Consider the following 22,026-nt stretch of genomic DNA (forward strand, 5'->3'; position numbering starts at 1 on the left):
GGTTTTTCTTTTTACTATATTCTACATTGTAGAATAATAGTGAAGACAAACTATGAAATAACACATGTGACCTAAAAATTGTTAAAATCAATATATATTTGAGATTCTTCAAATTAACCAAACTTTGCACACTCTTGGCATTCTCTCAACCAGCTTCATGGGGTAGTCACTTGGAATTAAATTAACAGATGTGCCTTGTTAATTTGTTGAATGTATTTCCTTAATGTGTTTGAGTCAATAATTTGTGTTGTGACAAGGTAGGGGTGATATACAGAATATAGCCCTATTTGGTATAAGACCAAGTGCATATTATAGCCAAGAACAGCTGAAATAAGCGGAGAAATGACAGTACATTACTTTAAGACTGGTGGGGAACCTTCTTGCCATCAAGGGGCATTTGGATATTTCTAAATTAATTTGGGGTCGTATTAAAAGTTGCTATTTTCTGCTTTCATGTTTTAATGTCACTTTAATCACTGACATTGGTTTTATAGTTTAAATATGACTTATGTTTCTTGCTAGTCCTATTTAAATAAATATCAGTATTGTAAATAATATTATGATTTCTTGTTCAAACTCACCTCTAATGCGATGGCTTAAAGTTTATATTTGACGAGGCGTTTGATGTCAGCTGGCAGTGAAGATGACGCTACTCGCAGCTGGTTTTCCAGGTTTGTGTCAGTCAAACTGGCTTTGAGCTCAATGACTTCGTGTTGTAGGCGGTCTGGCACATCCGCTAGTTCGACGTTAAACGGGGTTGCAAATATGTTCCAACTCCAGTTGTATACTTTTCACATTCTTAAACCGCTCACAGAATGCCTTCGCGAGATTTCCACACTCACCGGCATATTCCCATGTAATCTCAGGCTCTTGTCCTTGCAGAGTAGGAAAATAATCATTTTACTGATGCTTGATGTCAAAATTATTCTGTATTTCTGGGTTTAAAAACTTTAGGCGGATGAGGTGGGAAAGTGCATATGACTTTTTAAATAATTGTATTGTTTCTAGTTGGACTTGTCACCGCGAACGATTTCACGTTTGACAGCAGATCGCTGAGAAACTGGTTTGCCCTTGGAGCTTGACGTTCAAATCAGACAGATACTTGGTTATGTCCACCACGAAGGCCAAATCACACATCCACTTGTCATCACTCAGTTCCGCGACAGGTTTCCCCTTCATGAGTTGTTTTACGTCATCCTTCAGTCCGTAAAACCGCGCGAGCATGTTTCAACGGCTCAACCATCGTACCTCACAATGGTAAACCAGATCACCATACTCCGATTCAAGATCACTCAACGGCTCTTTAAATTGGCGGTTGTTCAGCCCTTTGCTTTTGATATAATTGATGGTCGACACTACAGTTGCCATTACGTTGTTCGCCTTCATCAGACTTTCTTGATGTATGACGCAGTTGCCTCCAATTAAATCACTTGGATCAATGAGACAATTCATGTTATCACCAATGCGGATGGATGGATTTTTTTAAATGTTATAATTATGGGAAAACGACGTCTAGAGCTTTTTAAAATTCAAATAAATGTATTTATGAATAGTCTCGGGGCCGTATACGGCCCGGAGACCGGATGTCCCCCACCCCTGCTTTAAGACATGAAGGTCAGTCAATATGAAACATATTTCAAAAACGTTGAAAGTTTCTTCAAGTGCTGTCGCAAAAACCATCAAGTGCTATGATGAAACTGGCTCTCACGAGGAACGCCACAGAAAATGAAGACCCAGGGTTACTTCTGCTGTTACCAGCCTCAGAAATTGCAGCCCAAATAAATGCTTCGGAGAGTTCAAGTAACAGACACATCTCAACATCAACTGTTCAGAGGAAACTGCGTGGATCAGGCCTTCATGTTTGAATTTCTGCAAAGAAACCACTACTAAAGGACACCAATAATAAGAGACTTGCTTGGGACAATAAACAACAGCAATGGACATTAGATTGGTGAAAATCTGTCCTTTGGTCCAGTGGCGGTTCTAGACCATTTGTGTTATTTCATAGTTTTGATGTCTTCAATATTATTCTACAATGTAGAAAATAGTAAAAATAAAGAAAAACCCTGGAATGAGTAGGTGTGTCAACTTTTGACTGGTACTGTATGCCGACTGTTAAACAACAGTACACAGCATCCTCGATCGCTTCCCATGCCTTCAGATGAAATCCAATTGGTATGCTTGGACTGTTTTACTGTACGTTCGACCTAGCATACCAGTTCAACAGTACGCTATGCTATGTGGGTCTAAGAGAAGCTCACTCCTATTACGCTGGTCAGGAAAGTAGGAGAGTTCTTGAATGGTAAACAAGCCGAGCAAAGAGAGGGGGCTGAAATGTGGGCGTCCAGTTGACAGTACACTGCTCGGTCTTTTCAAGACTACTCGATTGCTCGAATGAGGTTCAAATTAGAACGGGTTTATTACTGTCTGGATGACCAAGCATGCAACTAAAGAAAGAGTCAACTTCGAGCATAGGGTGACGAATAATGCATACATTTTAGATGCAGCAGCATATCGCGATATAGATAAGACACCTGTTTATTGTGAGAACACTCGCTTTAGTTGTGTTTCGACTCTATCGCTGGGGAACTGTCTTGTCACGCCGAGAACGACATTTTTATTTTATTTCTGGGTTTCGATATTAACGTGCATGCATGCACACTGGTGCAAACATGGAGAATGATTGCGATATTAACGATCAAAAGCAAGACGTCAAGAAGACAGGGTGTTGTTTTGAAAGGACATGTTCAGCATTAACTGTGGATGATGTATACGAAATGGCTAAATTGATTGGCTCGGAAGTGGAAAAACTTATCGACAGCTACGGTAAAGAGAGCGCCACAGTACTGCTGCCTAAAATAGTCAAAGTTCTAGAGCTTTTGGAGAGCTTCGCCTCGCGGAACAATGCACACAAGTCAAAAGAAGAAGAATTACTCAAAGCATTTGAAACGCTACATGTACAGAAACAGAAGAAGACGAGATCTGTGAAAGAATACGACGAAAGCAGAAAGATTGAAATACAGCGGGTGAGTCGATGGTAATAACAACATGGTACCGTTAGTAACATGGGTAGGCTATATAGCCCAGGCTATATCGCATTAGAATTAGGGAAATCACTTATCTTGTCTGTGATCTCAACGATTATAGATTTGATTTAGGAAGAAACAGTATGTTTGTACTTGCTCTTGGCCCATTTATCTCCTACAGCTTTCACTACACCGCGTCTCTATGCACCACACACATTCTTTCACACACCAACATTGCTTCTGTCTCACACCTGACTACACTGTGTGTTATTGGTCTTGTTGGTATCTTGTTGTTAAATTGGTAGTCACCATAACACTGAAATTGAAGTTATAAACACAGGCGTCATAGGCACGCTTGTTTTTCTCTTTCACTTGGAACATTCTTCAGCTAGCACTCAGTAGTTATCAATATCTTTGATTTAATTAGGAGGCTATTCTTCCCCACCACCAAGTACCACCTGTAGACTCCACTGGGGGCATAGAATAGAATTATATTTCTATGGTGGGTATGCTGTGTGTCTCCTCCTAACCCAGAGTCAGTGACAGCTTCTCCTCCTCACCCAACAGGAGGTGCAGCAGCAGGAGGAGGCAGAGAAGCAGAGGAGCAGGTGCGAGGAGCTGCAGGCCCAGGTGTTACATCTACAGACTGAGATTCAGGAGTTACAGAGCTGCCTGAGGGGCAACCATGCCCAGGAAGGTTGGTTTAAACATCTGCTTTAGGGTCAACCATGCCCAGGAAGGTTGGTTTAAAACACACAAACACACATTATTGGTTTAAGCAGCTGCCTTAAGGGCAACGATACCTATAGAGGTTGGTTGTTATAGAACAGCCATAGGGACACAGCTGGCAGAGGGTCAACCATACTCAGGAAGGTTAGTTTAAACATCTGCTCTAGGGTCAACCATGCTCAGGAAGGTTAGTTTAAACATCTGCTTTAGGGTCAACCATGCTCAGGAAGGTTAGTTTAAACATCTGCTCTAGGGTCAACCATGCTCAGGAAGGTTAGTTTAAACATCTGCTTTAGGGTCAACCATGCTCAGGAAGGTTAGTTTAAACATCTGCTTTAGGGTCAACCATGCTCAGGAAGGTTAGTTTAAACATCTGCTCTAGGGTCAACCATGCTCAGGAAGGTTAGTTTAAACATCTGCTCTAGGGTCAACCATGCTCAGGAAGGTTAGTTTAAACATCTGCTTTAGGGTCAACCATGCTCAGGAAGGTTAGTTTAAACATCTGCTTTAGGGTCAACCATGCTCAGGAAGGTTAGTTTAAACATCTGCTCTAGGGTCAACCATGCTCAGGAAGGTTAGTTTAAACATCTGCTCTAGGGTCAACCATGCTCAGGATGGTCGGGGCATGGTACTTACCCTTTCTGTTGCACATAATATATCGCACAATATAACAACAAGATACCAACAAGACCACATAATATATCACACGCCTCTTAGAAACAATCCCCTTCTCACACGCGTGTATGCAAACATACTATACACCACAACAAGTAAAGTACCCCAAAGTAATCTTGCTATGAGAATGGAGTTACTGTGTTGCTCATGCAGAGTATTTACTTCTGGTGGTAGTCACAGGGGAACACATTGCTGACTGAGGAATTCCAGTGTTTGTTTATTTGGGAAGTGAATGTGGGACTGTAAATGTGACATTTGTTATGTAAAGACTGAAAGAAGAACAAAGCAGAATAGATACATATAAACTAATATTATATGATAGACGCATATAATTTGTACTATTACACTAACTTATTAAGCATTCTGAAGTATTTGTAAGATATTCATTATTCATCTCGTCTCTGCCTAGTACTCTATACTCACACTGCTATTGAAGCTTCTAAGAGCACCAACCCTAATATCTTTCAACAAATTAGATGCTCTTATCCTTGATTTACTCATTGCATATGAGCAATTTTCAAGGGCAGTTGAAAGTTTAGTTAAGTCTGTCTACTGATAATGTCCACTATGGCTTGCATACTGTACCTCTTTACTTCAACCTAATGTAAACTGTTAATGCAATGTATGCAAGTCTTGAGGTATTTTTTCACTAGTTTTCAAGGAAGTGTCTGTTCAGCCGCGGGGGGCCTAAATCAGATACATTTTTCCCTGGAGGAGAAGGCCATATTTGTGTCAAGAAACATCACAATAATTGGATCTACTCCAGCCACTAAAATGTACATTTAACTTTCTTCATTTTCTCAGGACTAGAAGAATAATCTAATTGTGCTCATAATTACATTTAACTCAATTAGATTATATGATACCATACTACAGGGGTTTCAAACTTTTTTTGCCCAGGGACCCCCGCCCAGGCAAACTGGTGACCCAGGGACCCCCATCATAAATTAGCATATGTTATTTTTACAAATAATTATACTTCAATATATTTTCTGCATGCTATTTGGTTTTGGTCGTTTTTTTTAAGTTGACACTTTTCCACCAAAAAAATTAACACTTAGATGGCCCACTTAAGACTTTTCTATACAGAAAAACCCTTTAATTAGCTCCAATGACTGTAATTTCCACCATATTAAATGGATAGTTCGAGATTTTGGCAAGCCATTTATCTACTTCCCCAGAGTTGAATAAACAGGAACAGCTAGCATGCTAACCGTTGCTGTAGACTTCCAGTCATTGCGCTAACGCTAGTTAGCATCTTTAAATTCCTTCATACTGGATGCTGAGACATAGAAATGGTATCCACGATAATATTCTGTTGTAGTGATATTCATAAAATAAGAATTTATCACATAAAACAATTCCCCCCCCCCCCCCCCCCCCCCCAAAAAAAAATATATATATATATATATTTTTTTATTATTTATTTATTTATAATGTAAAAAAAAATTGTAATAATAAATTACATCGTGGAAGCAGTACCTCCACGGACCCCAGTTTGAAAACCCCGGTCATGCCTCCCGGGTGGCGCAGTGGTTAAGGGCGCTGTACTGCAGCGCCAGCTATGCCATCAGAGTCCCTGGGTTCGCGCCCAGGCTCTGTCGTAACCGGCCGCGACCGGGAGGTCCGTGGGGCGACGCACAATTGGCCTAGCGTCGTCCGGGTTAGGGAGGGATTGGTCGGTAGGGATCTCCTTGTCTCATCGCGACTCCTGGTGCAGTGCGCGCTAGCCAAGGTTGCCAGGTGCACGGTGTAGCCTCCGACACATTGGTGCGGCTGGCTTCCGGGTTGGATGCGCGCTGTGTTAAGAAGCAGTATGGCTGGTTGGGTTGTGTATCGGAGGACGCATGACATTCAACCTTCGTCTCTCCCGAGCCCGTACGGGAGTTGTAGCAATGAGACAAGATAGTAGCTACTACAACAATTGGATACCACGAAATTGGGGAGAAAAAGGGGTAAAAAAAAAAGAAGAAAACCCCCGGTCATACTACACACTGAAAGCAGTTTTCCAGCAAGGAGGTCCATGTTAGCTGCTTGCTGTTACGTTTTATTTCACCAGTTTAGCCTAGGAACGTTAGTGTCTCCAATAACCATGCCATAGCTCCACCATAACTTATGTATCAGTTATTATACGTCCAGAGTCGTCTGTCTGAATCAACAGGTATAAACCAGAATGCTTAAAGATGACCGTGATCCTTAAGTGTCTTTACTGTTTAACGTCAGACCTTAAGATACACTCCACTGAGCAGATTTGGCTGGGGACTTAGCCTCGGCCGACTGTTGGTGGTTGATGAGCTACTGGGTCATATTCGTTAGGCACCAAACGGAAGAAAACAGACTGAAACAAGGAGGGACTTCCCAGACTCCATTGACATTATTTATATTTTAAAAAATGTGTGCCCTAATGATGTTCTCTCTGATTTGTCTGTTGACCATTGAATACCCACAGTGATGATATTGCATGTGGTCCTGTGTTCCAGACCGTGTACAACGGCAGGAGCGGGAGGTGATGCTTAAACTGAAGGAAGTGGTTGACAAGCAGAGAGATGAGCTGAGGGCCAAAGTACAGCAGATAGCCAGCATGTCTAAAGAGGTGGAGGCGGTAAGGACAAAAAGACTACATGTACAGTCCATCTGAATGCAAGTGTAGCCATACACGCTTCAGTTTACACACGCACACACACACACGTCTGGGCACAGTGATTGTATCAATACTCTGAAGGTCAGCCAATAGCCAGTCATGAGTGGGGAGGTGTCATAAACAGCCGATAGGAAGTCTGTCTCTCAGCAGTGACCCAGACACTTTTCAGCTTACACACACACACACACACACACACACACACATATATATATATATATACACTGAGTGTACAAAACATTAGGAACACCTTCCTGATATTGAGTTGCACCCCCTTTTGCCCTCAGAATAGCCTCAATTTGTCAAGCATGGACTCTACAAGGTCAAAACCGCTCCACAGGGATGCTGGCCCATGTTGACTCCAATGCTTCCCACAGTTGTGTCAAGTTGGCTGGATGTCCTTTGGGTGGTGGACCATTCTTGATACACACGGGAAACTGTTCTGCATGAAAAACCCAGCAGCGTTGCAGTTCTTGACACACTCAAACTGGTGCGCCTGGCACCTACTACCATACCCTGTTCAAAGACACTTCAATCTTTTGTCTTGCCCATTCACCCTCTGAATGGCACACATACACAATCCATATCTCAATTGTCTAAAGGCTTAAAAGTACTTCGATAACCTGTCTCCTCCCCTTCATCTACACTGATTGAACTGGATTTAAGTGACATCAATAAGGGATCATAGCTTTCACCTGGATTCACCTGGTTAGTCTATGTCATGGAAAGAGCAGGTGTTATTCATGTTTTGTACACTCAGTGTACATTCTTGTTACACACACATCACAACTGCTACTACCAGGCTCCTATTATGATTGCTAAATACTGCACAATTTAAACACTTGCCCCCCAATACCCCTTCCCCAAAACACGTGCAAATATTGGACTATAAATTGTATTATACTTAAGCTAAAATGTTTATTCTATTCTACTGAGCCATTTACTTTATGTTCATAGTCTTATCTTATGTTATTTCTTATTGTTGAGAATGAATCGACAAGTAAGCATTTCATGTGGCGGGGCATACCATGTGGCGGGGTATACCATGTGGCGGGGTATACCATGTGGCGGGGTATACCATGTGACGGGGTATACCATGTGACTGGGTATACCATGTGGCGGGGTATACCATGCGACGGGGTATACCATGTGACGGGGTATACCATGTGACGGGGTATACCATGTGACGGGGTATACCATGTGGCCGGGTATACCATGTGGCGGGGTATACCATGTGGCGGGGTATACCATGTGACTGGGTATACCATGTGGCGGGGTATACCATGTGACGGGGTATACCATGTGACGGGGTATACCATGTGGCGGGGTATACCATGTGGCGGGGTATACAATGTGGCAGGGTATACCATGTGGCGGGGTATACCATGTGACGGGGTATACCATGTGGCGAAATTGAAACAGTACTGGCGTAATAGTCATGGTTATTGTTTTGTGATGAGCATCACCTACACCTTGGAGACAAGTCTGGGCAATAACTCCACCTCCCTATTCACAGCAGCTCCCTCTGTCACACAGTAATGGTTTTAAACTCCAGCTCGAGTTTGTTGATGTTTCTAGGCCTTTTCATCTGACCTAAAGCTGTGGGGCCTCCTAAATTAAGTTTGCTCAAAATTATGCTTGAACATGTTTTTGTGTTCATGGGAGTAACCAGTATTGTCCCCCTGTGTAATATGGTCACCCTTACTCCCAATGAGTCCCTGCACCCCTACCAAGGCCCACTATGATATCTAGCCTATCATCGTCCTGAGTGTGTATGTAAGTAATGTTAATGTTGTTTCATGTGTGTGTGTGTGTGTGTGTGTGTGTGTACAGCTGCAGGAGCAGTTGGAGCGCTTCATGAAGATGAATGGGGAGCTGAGACACAAGCAGAGCATCGTCACGGCCCAGGTGAAGAATGCTGTGGAGAGGAAGGCTGACATGGAGGCAGACCTCAGAGAGAAACAGAAAGAGATAGAATGCCTCACCACCCAGCTGGAAAAGGCCAACGCTGCTGTGGGCACGGTAAGAAGTGTGTATTTTTCTCCCTTATTAAAAAGGTAAGCATTCATTTCCATTTTTGAATTGGTCTTGGACATTCATATTATATTTAAGCAAAAAGACCTGAGTGGGTATGGTATGTTGGCCATATACAGTGGGGAGAACAAGTATTTGATACACTGCCTATTTTGCAGATTTTCCTACTCACAAAGCATGTAGAGGTCTGTAATTTTTATCATAGGTACCCTTCAACTGTGAGAGATGGAATCTAAAACAAAAATCCAGAAAATCACATTGTATGATTTTTAAGTAATTAATTTGTATTTTATTGCATGACATAAGTATTTGATCACCTACCAACCAATAAGAATTCCGGCTCTCACAGACCTGTTAGTTTTTCTTTAAGAATCCCTCCTGTTCTCCACTCATTACCTGTATTAACTGCACCTGTTTGAACTCGTTACCTGTATAAAAGACACCTGTCCATACACTCAACCTCTCCACAATGGCCAAGACCAGAGAGCTGTGTAAGGACATCAGGGATAAAATTGTAGACCTGCACAAGGCTGGGATGGGCTACAGGACAATAGGCAAGCAGCTTGGTGAGAAGGCAACATCTGTTGGCGCAATTCTTAGAAAATGGAAGAAGTTCAAGATGACGGTCAATCACCCTCGGTCTGGGGCTCCATGCAAGATCTCACCTCGTGGGCAATCAATGATCATGAGGAAGGTGAGGGATCAGCCCAGAACTACACGACAGGACCTGGTCAATGACCTGAAGAGAGCTGGGACCACAGTCTCAAAGAAAACCATTAGTAACACACTACGCCGTCATGGATTAAAATCCTGCAGCGCACGCAAGGTCCCCCTGCTCAAGCCAGCGCATGTCCAGGCCCATCTGAAGTTTGCCAATGACCATCTGGATGATCCAGAGGAGGAATGGGAAAAGGTCAGGTGGTCTGATGAGACAAAAATAGAGCTTTTTGGTCTAAACTCCACTCGCCGTGTTTGGAGGAAGAAGAAGGATGAGTACAACCCCAAGAACACCATCCCAACCGCGAAGCATGGAGGTGGAAACATCATTCTTTGGGGATGCTTTTCTGCAAAGGGGACAGGACGACTGCACCCTATTGAGGGGAGGATGGATGGGGCCATGTATCGCGAGATCTTGGCCAACAACCTCCTTCCCTTAGTAAGAGCATTGAAGATGGGTCGTGGCTGGGTCTTCCAGCATGACAACGACCCGAAACACACAGCCAGGGCAACTAAGGAGTGGCTCCGTAAGAATAATCTCAAGGTCTTGGAGTGGCCTAGCCAGTCTCCAGACCTGAACCCAATAGAAAATCTTTGGGGGGAGCTGAAAGTCCGTATTGCCCAGGGATGGCCCCGAAACCTGACGGATCTGGAGAAGGTCTGTATGGAGGAGTGGGCCAAAATCCCTGCTGCAGTGTGTGCAAACCTGGTCAAGAACTATAGGAAACGTATGATCTCTGTAATTGCAAACAAAGGTTTCTGTACCAAATATTAAGTTCTGCTTTTCTGATGTATCAAATACTTATGTCATGCAATAAAATGCAAATTAATTACTTAAAAATCATACAATGTGATTTTCTGGATTTTTGTTTTAGATTCTGTCTCTCACAGTTGAAGTGTACCTATGATAAAAAATTACAGACCTCTACATGCTTTGTAAGTAGGAAAATCTGCCAAATCGGCAGTGTATCAAATACTTGTTCTCCCCACTGTACCTCAAACCCCTAAGGTGCCTTATTGCTATTATAAAGTGGTTACCAACATAAATAGAACAGTAAACATGTATTTTTGAGTCATACCCGTGGTCTGATATACTGTACACACAGCTGAAATGCTGTTTCTGTCAAATCGTATCCAGGACCCAAAGTACCCAGTAATACTACATAAGCGTTAGTCATCCAGAGTGGTGTATTCTGACTCTCTTTACTGACTTGTTTGTTACACCTTGCTTGTCATTTCTCTAGAGAACTTTGTGTCCTGCCCTCTCCCTCAGTTTATTTTGGAGCTGAACTGTAATCTTTAAACATTTGTCACTGTCCTCTCTCTGCCAAGTCTTGGCCTTTGTTTCTTTAAACTCTTCTCCCTGTAAAATAAACTGTAGCCATTTTGAAATATTTGTTATGACTAAGATAAGAGAAACTAAGGTCATATCTGTGACCTCTCTCTGACAAAGGAGTTAACCTGTGGCACAAGATGTACATGTATGTATTGTCCACCTACAGTATAATGTGACTAAGAAATCTCACTACAAGAAATGTATTTTTACTTTGTAATAGTTACACACAGCCAAATCTCGTCATTTTGATTGGTATTTAGCTTTTGCTATTGCTTTTAGACAATTTCATAGACTGAAGTTCACAACATTTCTTATACCAGGTGAACAACAACATTTTGTTTCCCTTTAAACACAACTGTCATTACATTAACACAATTGTGATAGTCCAGCTGTGATTTCTCCACCCCAACAGGCCAGTCCATGTAGGTCAGAGTGGGACCTGACAGGCAAGCTGGTGATAGACCTTAAGGACCCCAACAGACCCTGTTTCACCAAGCAGGAGGTCAGAGAGATGCTGACAGAGAGGAACGAGCTCAAAGCCAACCTGTTCCTGGTGCAGGAGGAACTCTCCTACTACCAGAGGTAGGTACTATAGGGGGTGTGTTTGTTTGTGTGTGTGTCGGGGGGGGGGGGTTATGAGTGTGTGTATGTGTTTACATGTTTGTGTTTGTTTAGTTTTATACCTGTGTGTGTATTAGAGGTCGACCGATTATGATTTTTTTCAACGCCGATACCGATTATTGGAGGACCAAAAAAGCCGATACCGATTAACCGGTCAATTTAAAAAATAACAAAACATGTATTTGTAATAATGACAATTCCAACAATATTGAATGAACACTTATTTTAACTTAATATAATACATCAATAAAATCAATTTAGCCTCAAGTAAATAATGAAACTTGTTCAATTTGGTTTAAATAATGCAAAAACAAAGTGTTGGAGAGGAAAGTGAAAGTGCAATATGTGTTATGTAAGAAAGCTAACGTTTGAGTTCCTTGCTCAGAACATGAGAACATATGAAAGCTGGTGGTTCCTTTTAACATGAGTCTTCAATATTCCCAGGTAATACGTTTTAGGTTGTAGTTATTCTAGGAATTATAGGACTATTTCCCTCTATACCATTTGTATTTCATTAACCTTTGACTATTGGATGATCTTATAGGCACTTTAGTATTGCCAGTTTAACAGTATAGCTTCCGTCCCTCTCCTCGCTCCTCCCTGGGCTTGACCCAGCAACACAACAACAATTAGCGTGCGCTAACTACTCGGGAGTTGATAAGCTTGAAGTCATAAAAAGCGTAATGCTTGACGCACAACGAAGAGCTGCTGGCAAAACGCACTAAAGTGCTGTTTGAATTCATGTTTATGCGCCTGCTACTGCCTACCACCGCTCAGTCAGATACTTAGATACTTGTATGCTCAGTCAGATTATATGCAACGCAGGACACACTAGATAATATCTAGTAATATCATCAACCATGTGTAGTTAACTAGTGATTATGATTGATTGTTTTTTATAAGATAAGTTTAATGCTAGCTAGCAACTTACCTTGGCTTACTGCATTCGCGTAACAGACAGTCTCCTTGTGGAGTGCAACGAGAGAGGCAGGTCGTTATTGTGTTGGACTCGTTAACTGTAAGGTTGCAAGATTGGATCCCCCGAGCTGACAAGGTGAAAATCTGTCGTTCTGCCCCTGAACAAGGCAGTTAACCCACTGTTCCTAGGCCGTCATTGAAAATAAGAATGTGTTCTTAACTGACTTGCCTAGTTAAATAAAGATTAAATAAAGGTGTAAAAAAAAACTGCAATTCGGCGCCCAAAAATACCGATTCCCATTGTTATGAAAACTTGAAATCGGCCCTAATTAATCGGCCATTCCGATTAATCGGTCGACCTCTAGTGTGTATGTACTGACGTGTGTGTCATCCACACAGGGAGATCCTGAATGATGAGCGGTGTCCAGGATTCTTGCTGGAGGCAGTACGTTCTGCCATAAAGAAACAGAAAACTGTCATCAAGGCCAAGATGCTGGGCATGCCAGAAGACGAATGCAGCAGGTGACACTGACTCACACACACGGGTACACACACACACACACACAGTGCTAACTTTGTGGATGTGATTTCCTTGAACAGTGATGAGGAGAAAGGCCCCCTGTTTGAGAGGAGAGCAGAGACAGACAGCAAACACAGCAAACCACATGAGTCTCGCATCAGGAACCTGTAAGTACTACTGACCTGTTTTTACTCATTTAAACAACACATCTATTAATAGACAGTGGTAAAAAAAAGTATATGAACCTTTTGGAATTACCTGGATTTCTGCATACATTTGACATAGATGAAGATCAGATCAAATTCTAAGTCACAACAGACACAGTGTTCTTAAACTAATAACACAAATGATTGTATTTTTCTTGTCTATATTGAATACATAATTTAAACATTCACAGTGTAGGTTGGATAAAGTATGTGAACCCCTAGGCTATTGACTTCTCCAAAAGCTAATTGGAGTCAGGAATCAACTAACCTGGAGTCCAATCAATGAGATGAGATTGGAGATGTTGGTTAGAGCTGCCTAGCCCTATGAAAAGCACTCACAAAATTTGAGTTTGCTATTCACAAGAAGCATTGCCTGAGAATAACTATGCCTCGGAACAAAAGAGATCTCATAAGACCTAAGATAAAGAATTGTTGCCTTGCATAAAGCTGGAAAGGGTTACAAAAGTATCTCTAAAAGTCATTCCACGGTAAGACAAATTGTCTATAAATGGAGAAATTTCAGCACTGTTGCTACTCTCCCTAGGAGTGGCCATCCTGCAAAGATGATTGCAAGAGCACAGTGCAGAATGCTCAATGAGGTTAAGAAGAATCCCAGAGTGTCAGCTAAAGACTTAATGAAATCCCTGGAAGATGCTAACATCTCTGTTGACGAGTCTACAATACGTAAAACACTAAACAAGATTGGTGTTCATGGGACGACACCACAGAAGAAGCCACTGCCGTCCAAAAAAAAACATTGCTGCACATCTCAAGTTAACAGAAGAGCAGCTGGATGTTCCACAGCACTACTGGCAAAATATTCTGTGGACAGATGAAACTAAAGTTGAGTTGTTTGGAAGGAACACACAACACCGTGTGTGGAGAAACAAAGGCACAGCACACCAACATAAAAACCTCATCCCAACTGTAAAGTATGGTGGAGGGAGCATCATGGTTTGGGCTGCTTTGCTACCTCAGGCCCTGGACAGCTTGCTATCAGACGGAAAACTTGAATTCATTTTATCAAGACATTTTGCAGGAGAATGTAACGCTATCTGTCCGCCAATTGAAGCTCAACAGAAGTTAAGTAATGCAACAGGACAACAACCAAAAGCACAGAAGTAAATCAACAACAGAACGGCTTGAACAGAAGAAAATACGCCATCTGGAGTGGCCCAGTCAGTCCTGACCTCAACCCGATTGAGATGCTGTGGCATGACCACAAGAGAGCAGTTCACAACAGACATCCCTGTCACGTTCGTCGTAACGATGAGACCAAGGCGCAGCGTGATATGAATACGTTCCTCTTTTAATGAAGAAATAACACAGAACAAACTAACAAAACGACCACGAAGCTATCTAACACAAGTGCTGACAGGCAACTACACATAGACAATAACCCACAAAACCAAAATGGCAACCTAAATAGGATCCTCAATCAGAGACAACGATAAACAGCTGTCTCTGATTGGGAACCAATTCAGGCCACCATAGACCTACATATACAGTGCCTTGCGAAAGTATTCGGCCCCTTGAACTTTGCGACCTTTTGCCACATTTCAGGCTTCAAACATAAAGATATAAAACTGTATTTTTTTGTGAAGAATCAACAACAAGTGGGACACAATCATGAAGTGGAACGACATTTATTGGATATTTCAAACTTTTTTAACAAATCAAAAACTGAAAAATTGGGCATGCAAAATTATTCAGCCCCTTTACTTTCAGTGCAGCAAACTCTCTCCAGAAGTTCAGTGAGGATCTCTGAATGATCCAATGTTGACCTAAATGACTAATGATGATAAATACAATCCACCTGTGTGTAATCAAGTCTCCGTATAAATGCACCTGCACTGTGATAGTCTCAGAGGTCCGTTAAAAGCGCAGAGAGCATCATGAAGAACAAGGAACATACCAGGCAGGTCCGAGATACTGTTGTGAAGAAGTTTAAAGCCGGATTTAAATACAAAAAGATTTCCCAAGCTTTAAACATCCCAAGGAGCACTGTGCAAGCGATAATATTGTAATGGAAGGAGTATCAGACCACTGCAAATCTACCAAGACCTGGCCGTCCCTCTAAACTTTCAACTCATACAAGGAGAAGACTGATCAGAGATGCAGCCAAGAGGCCCATGATCACTCTGGATGAACTGCAGAGATCTACAACTGAGGTGGGAGACTCTGTCCACAGGACAACAATCAGTCGTATATTGCACAAATCTGGCCTTTATGGAAGAGTGGCAAGAAGAAAGCCATTTCTTAAAGATATCCATAAAAAGTGTTGTTTAAAGTTTGCCACAAGCCACCTGGGAGACACACCAAACATGTGGAAGAAGGTGCTCTGGTCAGATGAAACCAAAATTGAACTTTTTGGCAACAATGCAAAACGTTATGTTTGGCGTAAAAGCAACACCCTGAACACACCATCCCCACTGTCAAACATGGTGGTGGCAGCATCATGGTTTGGGCCTGCTTTTCTTCAGCAGGGACAGGGAAGATGGTTAAAATTAATGGGAAGATGGATGGAGCCAAATACAGGACCATTCTGGAAGAAAACCTGATGGAGTCTGCAAAAGACCTGAGACTGGGACGGAGATTTGTCTTCCAACAAGACAATGATCCAAAACATAAAGCAAAATCTACAATGGAATGGTTAAAAAATAAACATATCCAGGTGTTAGAATGGCCAAGTCAAAGTCCAGACCTGAATCCAATCGAGAATCTGTGGAAAGAACTGAAAACTGCTGTTCACAAATGCTCTCCATCCAACCTCACTGAGCTCGAGCTGTTTTGCAAGGAGGAATGGGAAAAAATGTCAGTCTCTCGATGTGCAAAACTGATAGAGACATACCCCAAGCGACTTACAGCTGTAATCGCAGCAAAATTTTGCACGCCCAATTTTTCAGTTTTTGATTTGTTAAAAAAGTTTGAAATATCCAATAAATGTCGTTCCACTTCATGATTGTGTCCCACTTGTTGTTGATTCTTCACAAAAAAATACAGTTTTATATCTTTATGTTTGAAGCCTGAAATGTGGCAAAAGGTCGCAAGGTTCAAGGGGGCCGAATACTTTCGCAAGGCACTGTACCTAGACATACCAAAACCCCATAGAATTACAAAAAACCCTAGACAAGACAAAAACACAAACACCACCCTCATCACACCCTGACCTAACCAAAATAATAAAGGAAACAAATATAACTAAGGTCAGGGCGTGACAATCCCAAGAATATTGTGGAACTGAAACGGTTTTATAAAGAGAAATGGTCCAAAATTCCTCCTGACCGTTGTACAGGTCTGATCCGCAACTACAGAAAATGTTTGGTTGAGGGTATTGCTGCCAAAGGAGGGTCAACCAGTTATTAAATCCAAGGGTTCACATACTTTCCCCAACCTACACTGTGAATGTTTACACGGTGTGTTCAATAAACACATGAAAAATTCTAATTGTTTGTGTGTTATTAGTTTAAACAGACTGTTTGTCTATTGTTGTGACTTAGATGAAGATCATAACATCTTATGACAAATTTATGCAGAAATCCAGGTAATTCTAAAGGGTTCACATACTTTTTCTTCTACTGTAGCTATTTACATACATAAATGTAAATATGTTTAAAGCATATTTACAACATTCATAGAAACCCAATCAGAAGATAGTTCTAGAAATTTGGTATGAATAGTTGCTTGTTACAATGTTGTTACTTTGGTAAACTGACACAGGACCGTTATGTTGGAGAATTCCTGCAATAGCCTAATTTGCAATGACAATGAGCCTCAGTTAAATATGCAGTGCCCTACCATAACCCTTACTCGAAGGCCACTGATTGTCTAGGCAAAGTTGAGGAAGGTCTGTGTTTGGTTAGACCGGTTTGGCTTCTTTCATAGCCCTCCAGCATGCGTGAATCATTCCATCAACTTGTTGCTATGTCCTGAATCTTGATTATATTGTCTGTCTGTTAAACTACCTCTGGTCTCCTCAAATCAAATTTTATTGGTCACATACACATGGTTAGCAGATGTTAGAGTGTAGCGAAATGCTTATGCTTCTAGATCTGACAGTGCAGCAGTATCTAACAGGTAATATCTAACAAATTCCACAACAAAACCTAATACACACAATCTAGTAAAGGAATGGGAGGAGAATATATAAGTATAAAATGTATGGATGAGCAGTGAAAGAGCGGCTAAGATGCAGTAGATAGTGAAGGATACAGTATATACATGATGAGTAATGTGCATTATTAAAGTGACTAGTGTTCCATTTATTAAAGTGGCCAATGATATCATGTCTGTAGGTAGGCAGCCGCCTCTCTGTGCTAGTGGTGGCTGTTTTAACAATCTGATGACCTTGAGATATAAGCTGTTTTTCAATCTCTCGGTCCCAGCTTTGATGCACCGTACTGACCTCGCCTTCTGGATGATAGCGGGGTGAACAGGTAGTGGCTCGGGTGGTTATTGTCCTTGATGATCTTTTGTGCCTTCCTGTGACATCGGGTGCTGTAGGTGTCCTGGAGGGCACGTAGTTTGCCCCCGATAAAGCTGTTGCGCCTTCTTCATCACACTGTCTGTGTGCGTGGACCATTTCAGTTTGTCTGTGAAATGTACACAGAGGAACTTAAAACCTTCTACCTTCTCCACTGCGGTCCCATTGATGTGGATGTGGATGCGGATTGGGGGGGGGGGGGGGTACTGCATGTAATCTCAGAAACCCTGACCAGAACCACGTTTCACATACACGCTTACCGTTTAATGATCACGGTTGGTCACAAGAGACTATGCGGTATATAACCTCAGACACTGTAGTAGAGGTCAGCCGATTAATCGGAATGGCCGATTAATTAGGGCCGATTTCAAGTTTTCATAACAATCGGAAATCTGTATTTTTGGGCGCTGATTTTGCCTGTTTTTTTTTTTACACCTTTATTCAATCTTTATTTAACTAGGCAAGTCAGTTAAGAACACATTCTTATTTTCATTGACGGCCTAGGAATGAGGCAGAACGACAGATTTTTACCTTGTCAGCTCGGGGGATCCAATCTTGCAACCTTACAGTTAACTAGTCCAACACAATAACGACCTGTCACATGAGGAGCCCACCTGTTACGCGAATGCAGTAAGCCAAGGTAAGTTGCTAGCTAGCATTAAACTTATCTTATAAAAAACAATCAACGACTGTCGTGGCACCACTGTGTACTTAACCATAAACATCAAAGCATTTCTTAAAATCAATGCACAAGTATATATCTTTAAACCTGCATATTTAGCTAAAATAAATCTAGGTTAGCAGGCAATATTAACCAGGTGAAATTGTGTCACTTCTCTTGAGTTCATTGCACGCAGAGTCAGGGTATATGCAACAGTTTGGGCCACCTGGTTCTTTGCAAACTAATTTGCCAGAATTTTATGTAATTATGACATAACATTGAAGGTTGTGCAATGTAACAGCAATATTTAGACTTAGGGATGCCACCCGTTAGATAAAATACGGAACGGAATACATTTTTTGTTTTCGAGGTGATAGTTTCCGGATTTGACCTAAGGCTCGTATTTCTGTGTGTTTATTATAGTTAATATTGTAGTTTTTATTTGATAGAGCAGTCTGACTGAGGGGTGGTAGGCAGCAGCAGGCTCATAATAGTCAAAGGTATATGGTTTAGAGAGAAATAGCAGATGTGTTATAATTCCTGTAATAACTTGCGGCTGAACTGGAAAGGGGTTCCTTCGTTATTTTACCGTTCATGTCTTCCATAGAGAATGTCTTGATCTACTTCAAATAAGGTCTGTGTTTCGTGCTTAAACCGCCTCTGTTCATGTTTTCCATAGAGAATGTCTTGATCTACTTCAAATACGGTCTGTGTTTCGTGCAGGTTAAGGTGCAGGCTTAAACCGCCTCAGCGTTTTGATATCCATGTAAACCTCACTAGGATAATTTAACGTTTGGCAACATATTTTCATAAATCCACTCTACAAAAAATAAGATCTTTGCATATATTTAGCCAATATTGATCAGAGTTACCTTGTCCTATGGATATCTACAGTTATAAAATTGACAAGGTGGTGTAAGCCTACATGAAACACAGACCTTATTTTAAGTGAATCTAAAAATATCCTATAGAATAAATGAATGAAGGAACCGCTTTTCAGATTTTGCTAGAAGGTGTAATGGGAATTATGACCCGCACTTTGGTAGTCAATTCTTACCATGTCCATTATTAAAATAGGATTTCCTGCATATAGAAATTACAGTTTTTGTTTTCAACATTCATCACAGGTAACTTAAACTCTATTTTTTAAACTCTAAATAAAAAAATACCACCAACCTGTGGAATCACCTTAAGAACACCCATCCAAAAGCCCATAATATGTATTATATTAAGTTAAAATAAAAGTGTTCATTGTCCATTCAGTATTGTTGCAATTGTCATTATTACAAAAATGTGTGTTTATATACAGTGGGGCAAAAAAGTATTTAGTCAGCCACCAATTGTGCAAGTTCTCCCACTTAAAAAGATGAGATAGGCCTGTAATTTTCATCATAGGTACACTTCCACCATGACAGACAAAATGCCATTAATACAGGTAACGAGTGGAGGACAGAGGAGCCTCTTAAAGAAGAAGTTACAGGTCTGTGAAAGCCAGAAATCTTGCTTGTTTGTAGGTGACCAAATACTTATTTTCCACCATAATTTGCAAATAAATTAATAAAAAATCCTACAATGTGATTTTCTGGATTTTTTTATTCTCCTTTTGTCTGTCATAGTTGAAGTGTACCTATGATGAACATTACAGGCCTCTCTCATCTTTTTAAGTGGGAGAACTTGCACAATTGGTGGCTGATTAAATACTTTTTGCCCCACTGTATATACATTTAAAAAATCGTCCGATTAATCAGTATCGGCTTTTTTTGTCTTCAATACTCGGTATATGCGTGTTGAAAAATCATAATCGGTCAACATCTACACTGTAGTAGTGTGTAGGACCTATTAGGAAGCGGAACAACTCAGTCTTTCAAGACAATATCTCTGACCTGTGAACTGTGTTGTGGTGTCTCCTCTCCTGTGTGTAGCTTTAGTTTCTTCTGGTCGTGAGTTAGTATATCTGATCCTAGACCTGTGGTGTCTCCTAGCTTTGGCTTCCTGACTCGCTCCGGCAGCAACCACAGCAGCCGTAGTCCCAGTGAAAACAAGGCTGCTTCTTCCTGGGAAATCATCGATGACACCAAGACCACCACAGAGACAGAAACCAGATGATCACCATGACAACCCTCAACACCTGTCCAACTACACTTGTCCTCCATTCTGTTCAGTTTTCACTGAATGTTTTATACTGGTTAGGTCTCCATAGCAGCCCTAAGAAAGGAAGAGCATTCTCTCATGCCTTCCCTCTTTCTTTTTTACTACCTCTTCATCCTTGCTCTATATACCTTTCTCTTTCTTTCTCTGTCTCTCCCTCTGTTTCTCTCAGGAATAGGTTCAGAATGGTGAAATGGCCAACTGTACACTTTGCATTGACAATAACCATGCAGGACATTATTAACAGGAAAATCTCTGTTGAATCTCTGAAGCAAATTTGTATTGCGATATTTTAATAAAGATTTTAAGATATTTTGACCACAGAAATCATTAGTAATCGCAGGAACATATTTGTGCCACAAGAGGGCATCCTAACTATTAACAACCAATGGTGGACTTCCATGTGTTTAACATTTGACCTAGTGTGTTTTTGTGTTGCCATGCCTTGTGGTTGCTGTAATTCTAATTCTCTGTCATGGACATGGTGTGAGTTATAGGGAACGTTTTGCAGTAAAGTACACTGTGTGTTGATTCTGACCCTGAATGTATTGCCTCATAGTAACAGTCATTTATTGATTAGACTTTATATTCTTAACCATCAGCTCATCTCACATATTTGATAGAGTCTTATTATGAGTTCAATCATGTCTTCCCCAGGACCATGAATTGGGTATTGGGGTTGATTGTTATGTATGTGTCTGCCAAGTGTGTGTGTGTGGTGTGTGTGCCTGTCTGTCCTGTGCGTGTGCCTGCCTGTCTGTCTGTGTGTGTTCACTGGGGCACCAGCACCTGTACGTTGGTTACTGTACATACAGAGGAAGTGTGTGTTTCCTTGAAAGGAAATGGTGTGTGTGCTCTCACGCTCCTTCCATCTCACCATGTCGTTAAACACACACACACACACAACAATGGCTGCCGCTGCCCCCTACCATATCTTATCGGTACTCGGACCTCTCAGACTCTGATGTAGTTTTCTGACATTCTAAATTAATGCTGCTGGTGATAGTGTGGAATGACGTATTTTCCTGCAACACTGTATGTACATTTAATTTCCCGACTGTTTTTAAATGGAGAAGCTTTTGTGCTACAAAAACTAAATAAATATCTGACATTCAATCTGAAGTGTGTATTGTGGGAGAATGATAGTTGGACTGTCAACATACATCAATTTGCCAAGAGAACATCCCACTTCTGATCTTTTTTACAAGTTTTTTGTGTGTGTATGTGTATGTTTGTGAGCTATAGGAAGTTATTGTGTGGAAGACAGAAGTACAGTACACAAATAAACTTGCAAAACACACTGCTCACCTCTTC

General features: G+C 41.3%; 1 protein-coding gene across 1 annotated transcript; it reads left to right on the plus strand.

Moving 5' to 3' along the window:
- The first annotated feature begins 1,574 nt into the window (after positions 1-1,574).
- LOC139382926 (RILP-like protein 1) lies at positions 1,575-21,828 on the plus strand. The gene is made up of 8 exons (XM_071127197.1): positions 1,575-3,026; positions 3,594-3,723; positions 6,911-7,032; positions 8,902-9,090; positions 11,568-11,737; positions 13,094-13,216; positions 13,295-13,381; positions 20,547-21,828. Exons 1-8 carry the CDS (start codon positions 2,655-2,657, stop codon positions 20,668-20,670), a joined length of 1,317 nt encoding a protein of 438 aa, XP_070983298.1. The 5' UTR covers positions 1,575-2,654; the 3' UTR covers positions 20,671-21,828.
- Positions 21,829-22,026: the final 198 nt, after the last annotated feature.

This window comes from Oncorhynchus clarkii, chromosome 24 (genome assembly GCF_045791955.1).
Source record: "Oncorhynchus clarkii lewisi isolate Uvic-CL-2024 chromosome 24, UVic_Ocla_1.0, whole genome shotgun sequence".
Lineage (NCBI taxonomy): Eukaryota > Metazoa > Chordata > Actinopteri > Salmoniformes > Salmonidae > Oncorhynchus > Oncorhynchus clarkii.

Coding starts and splice junctions, on each gene's coding strand:
- LOC139382926 (XM_071127197.1), top strand. CDS start 2,655: ATGCACACTGGTGCAAACATGGAGAATGATTGCGATATTAACGATCAA. Junction 3,724..6,910: donor GGGCAACCATGCCCAGGAAG/GTTGGTTTAAAC, acceptor CCTGTGTTCCAG/ACCGTGTACAACGGCAGGAG. Junction 11,738..13,093: donor GAACTCTCCTACTACCAGAG/GTAGGTACTATA, acceptor TCATCCACACAG/GGAGATCCTGAATGATGAGC.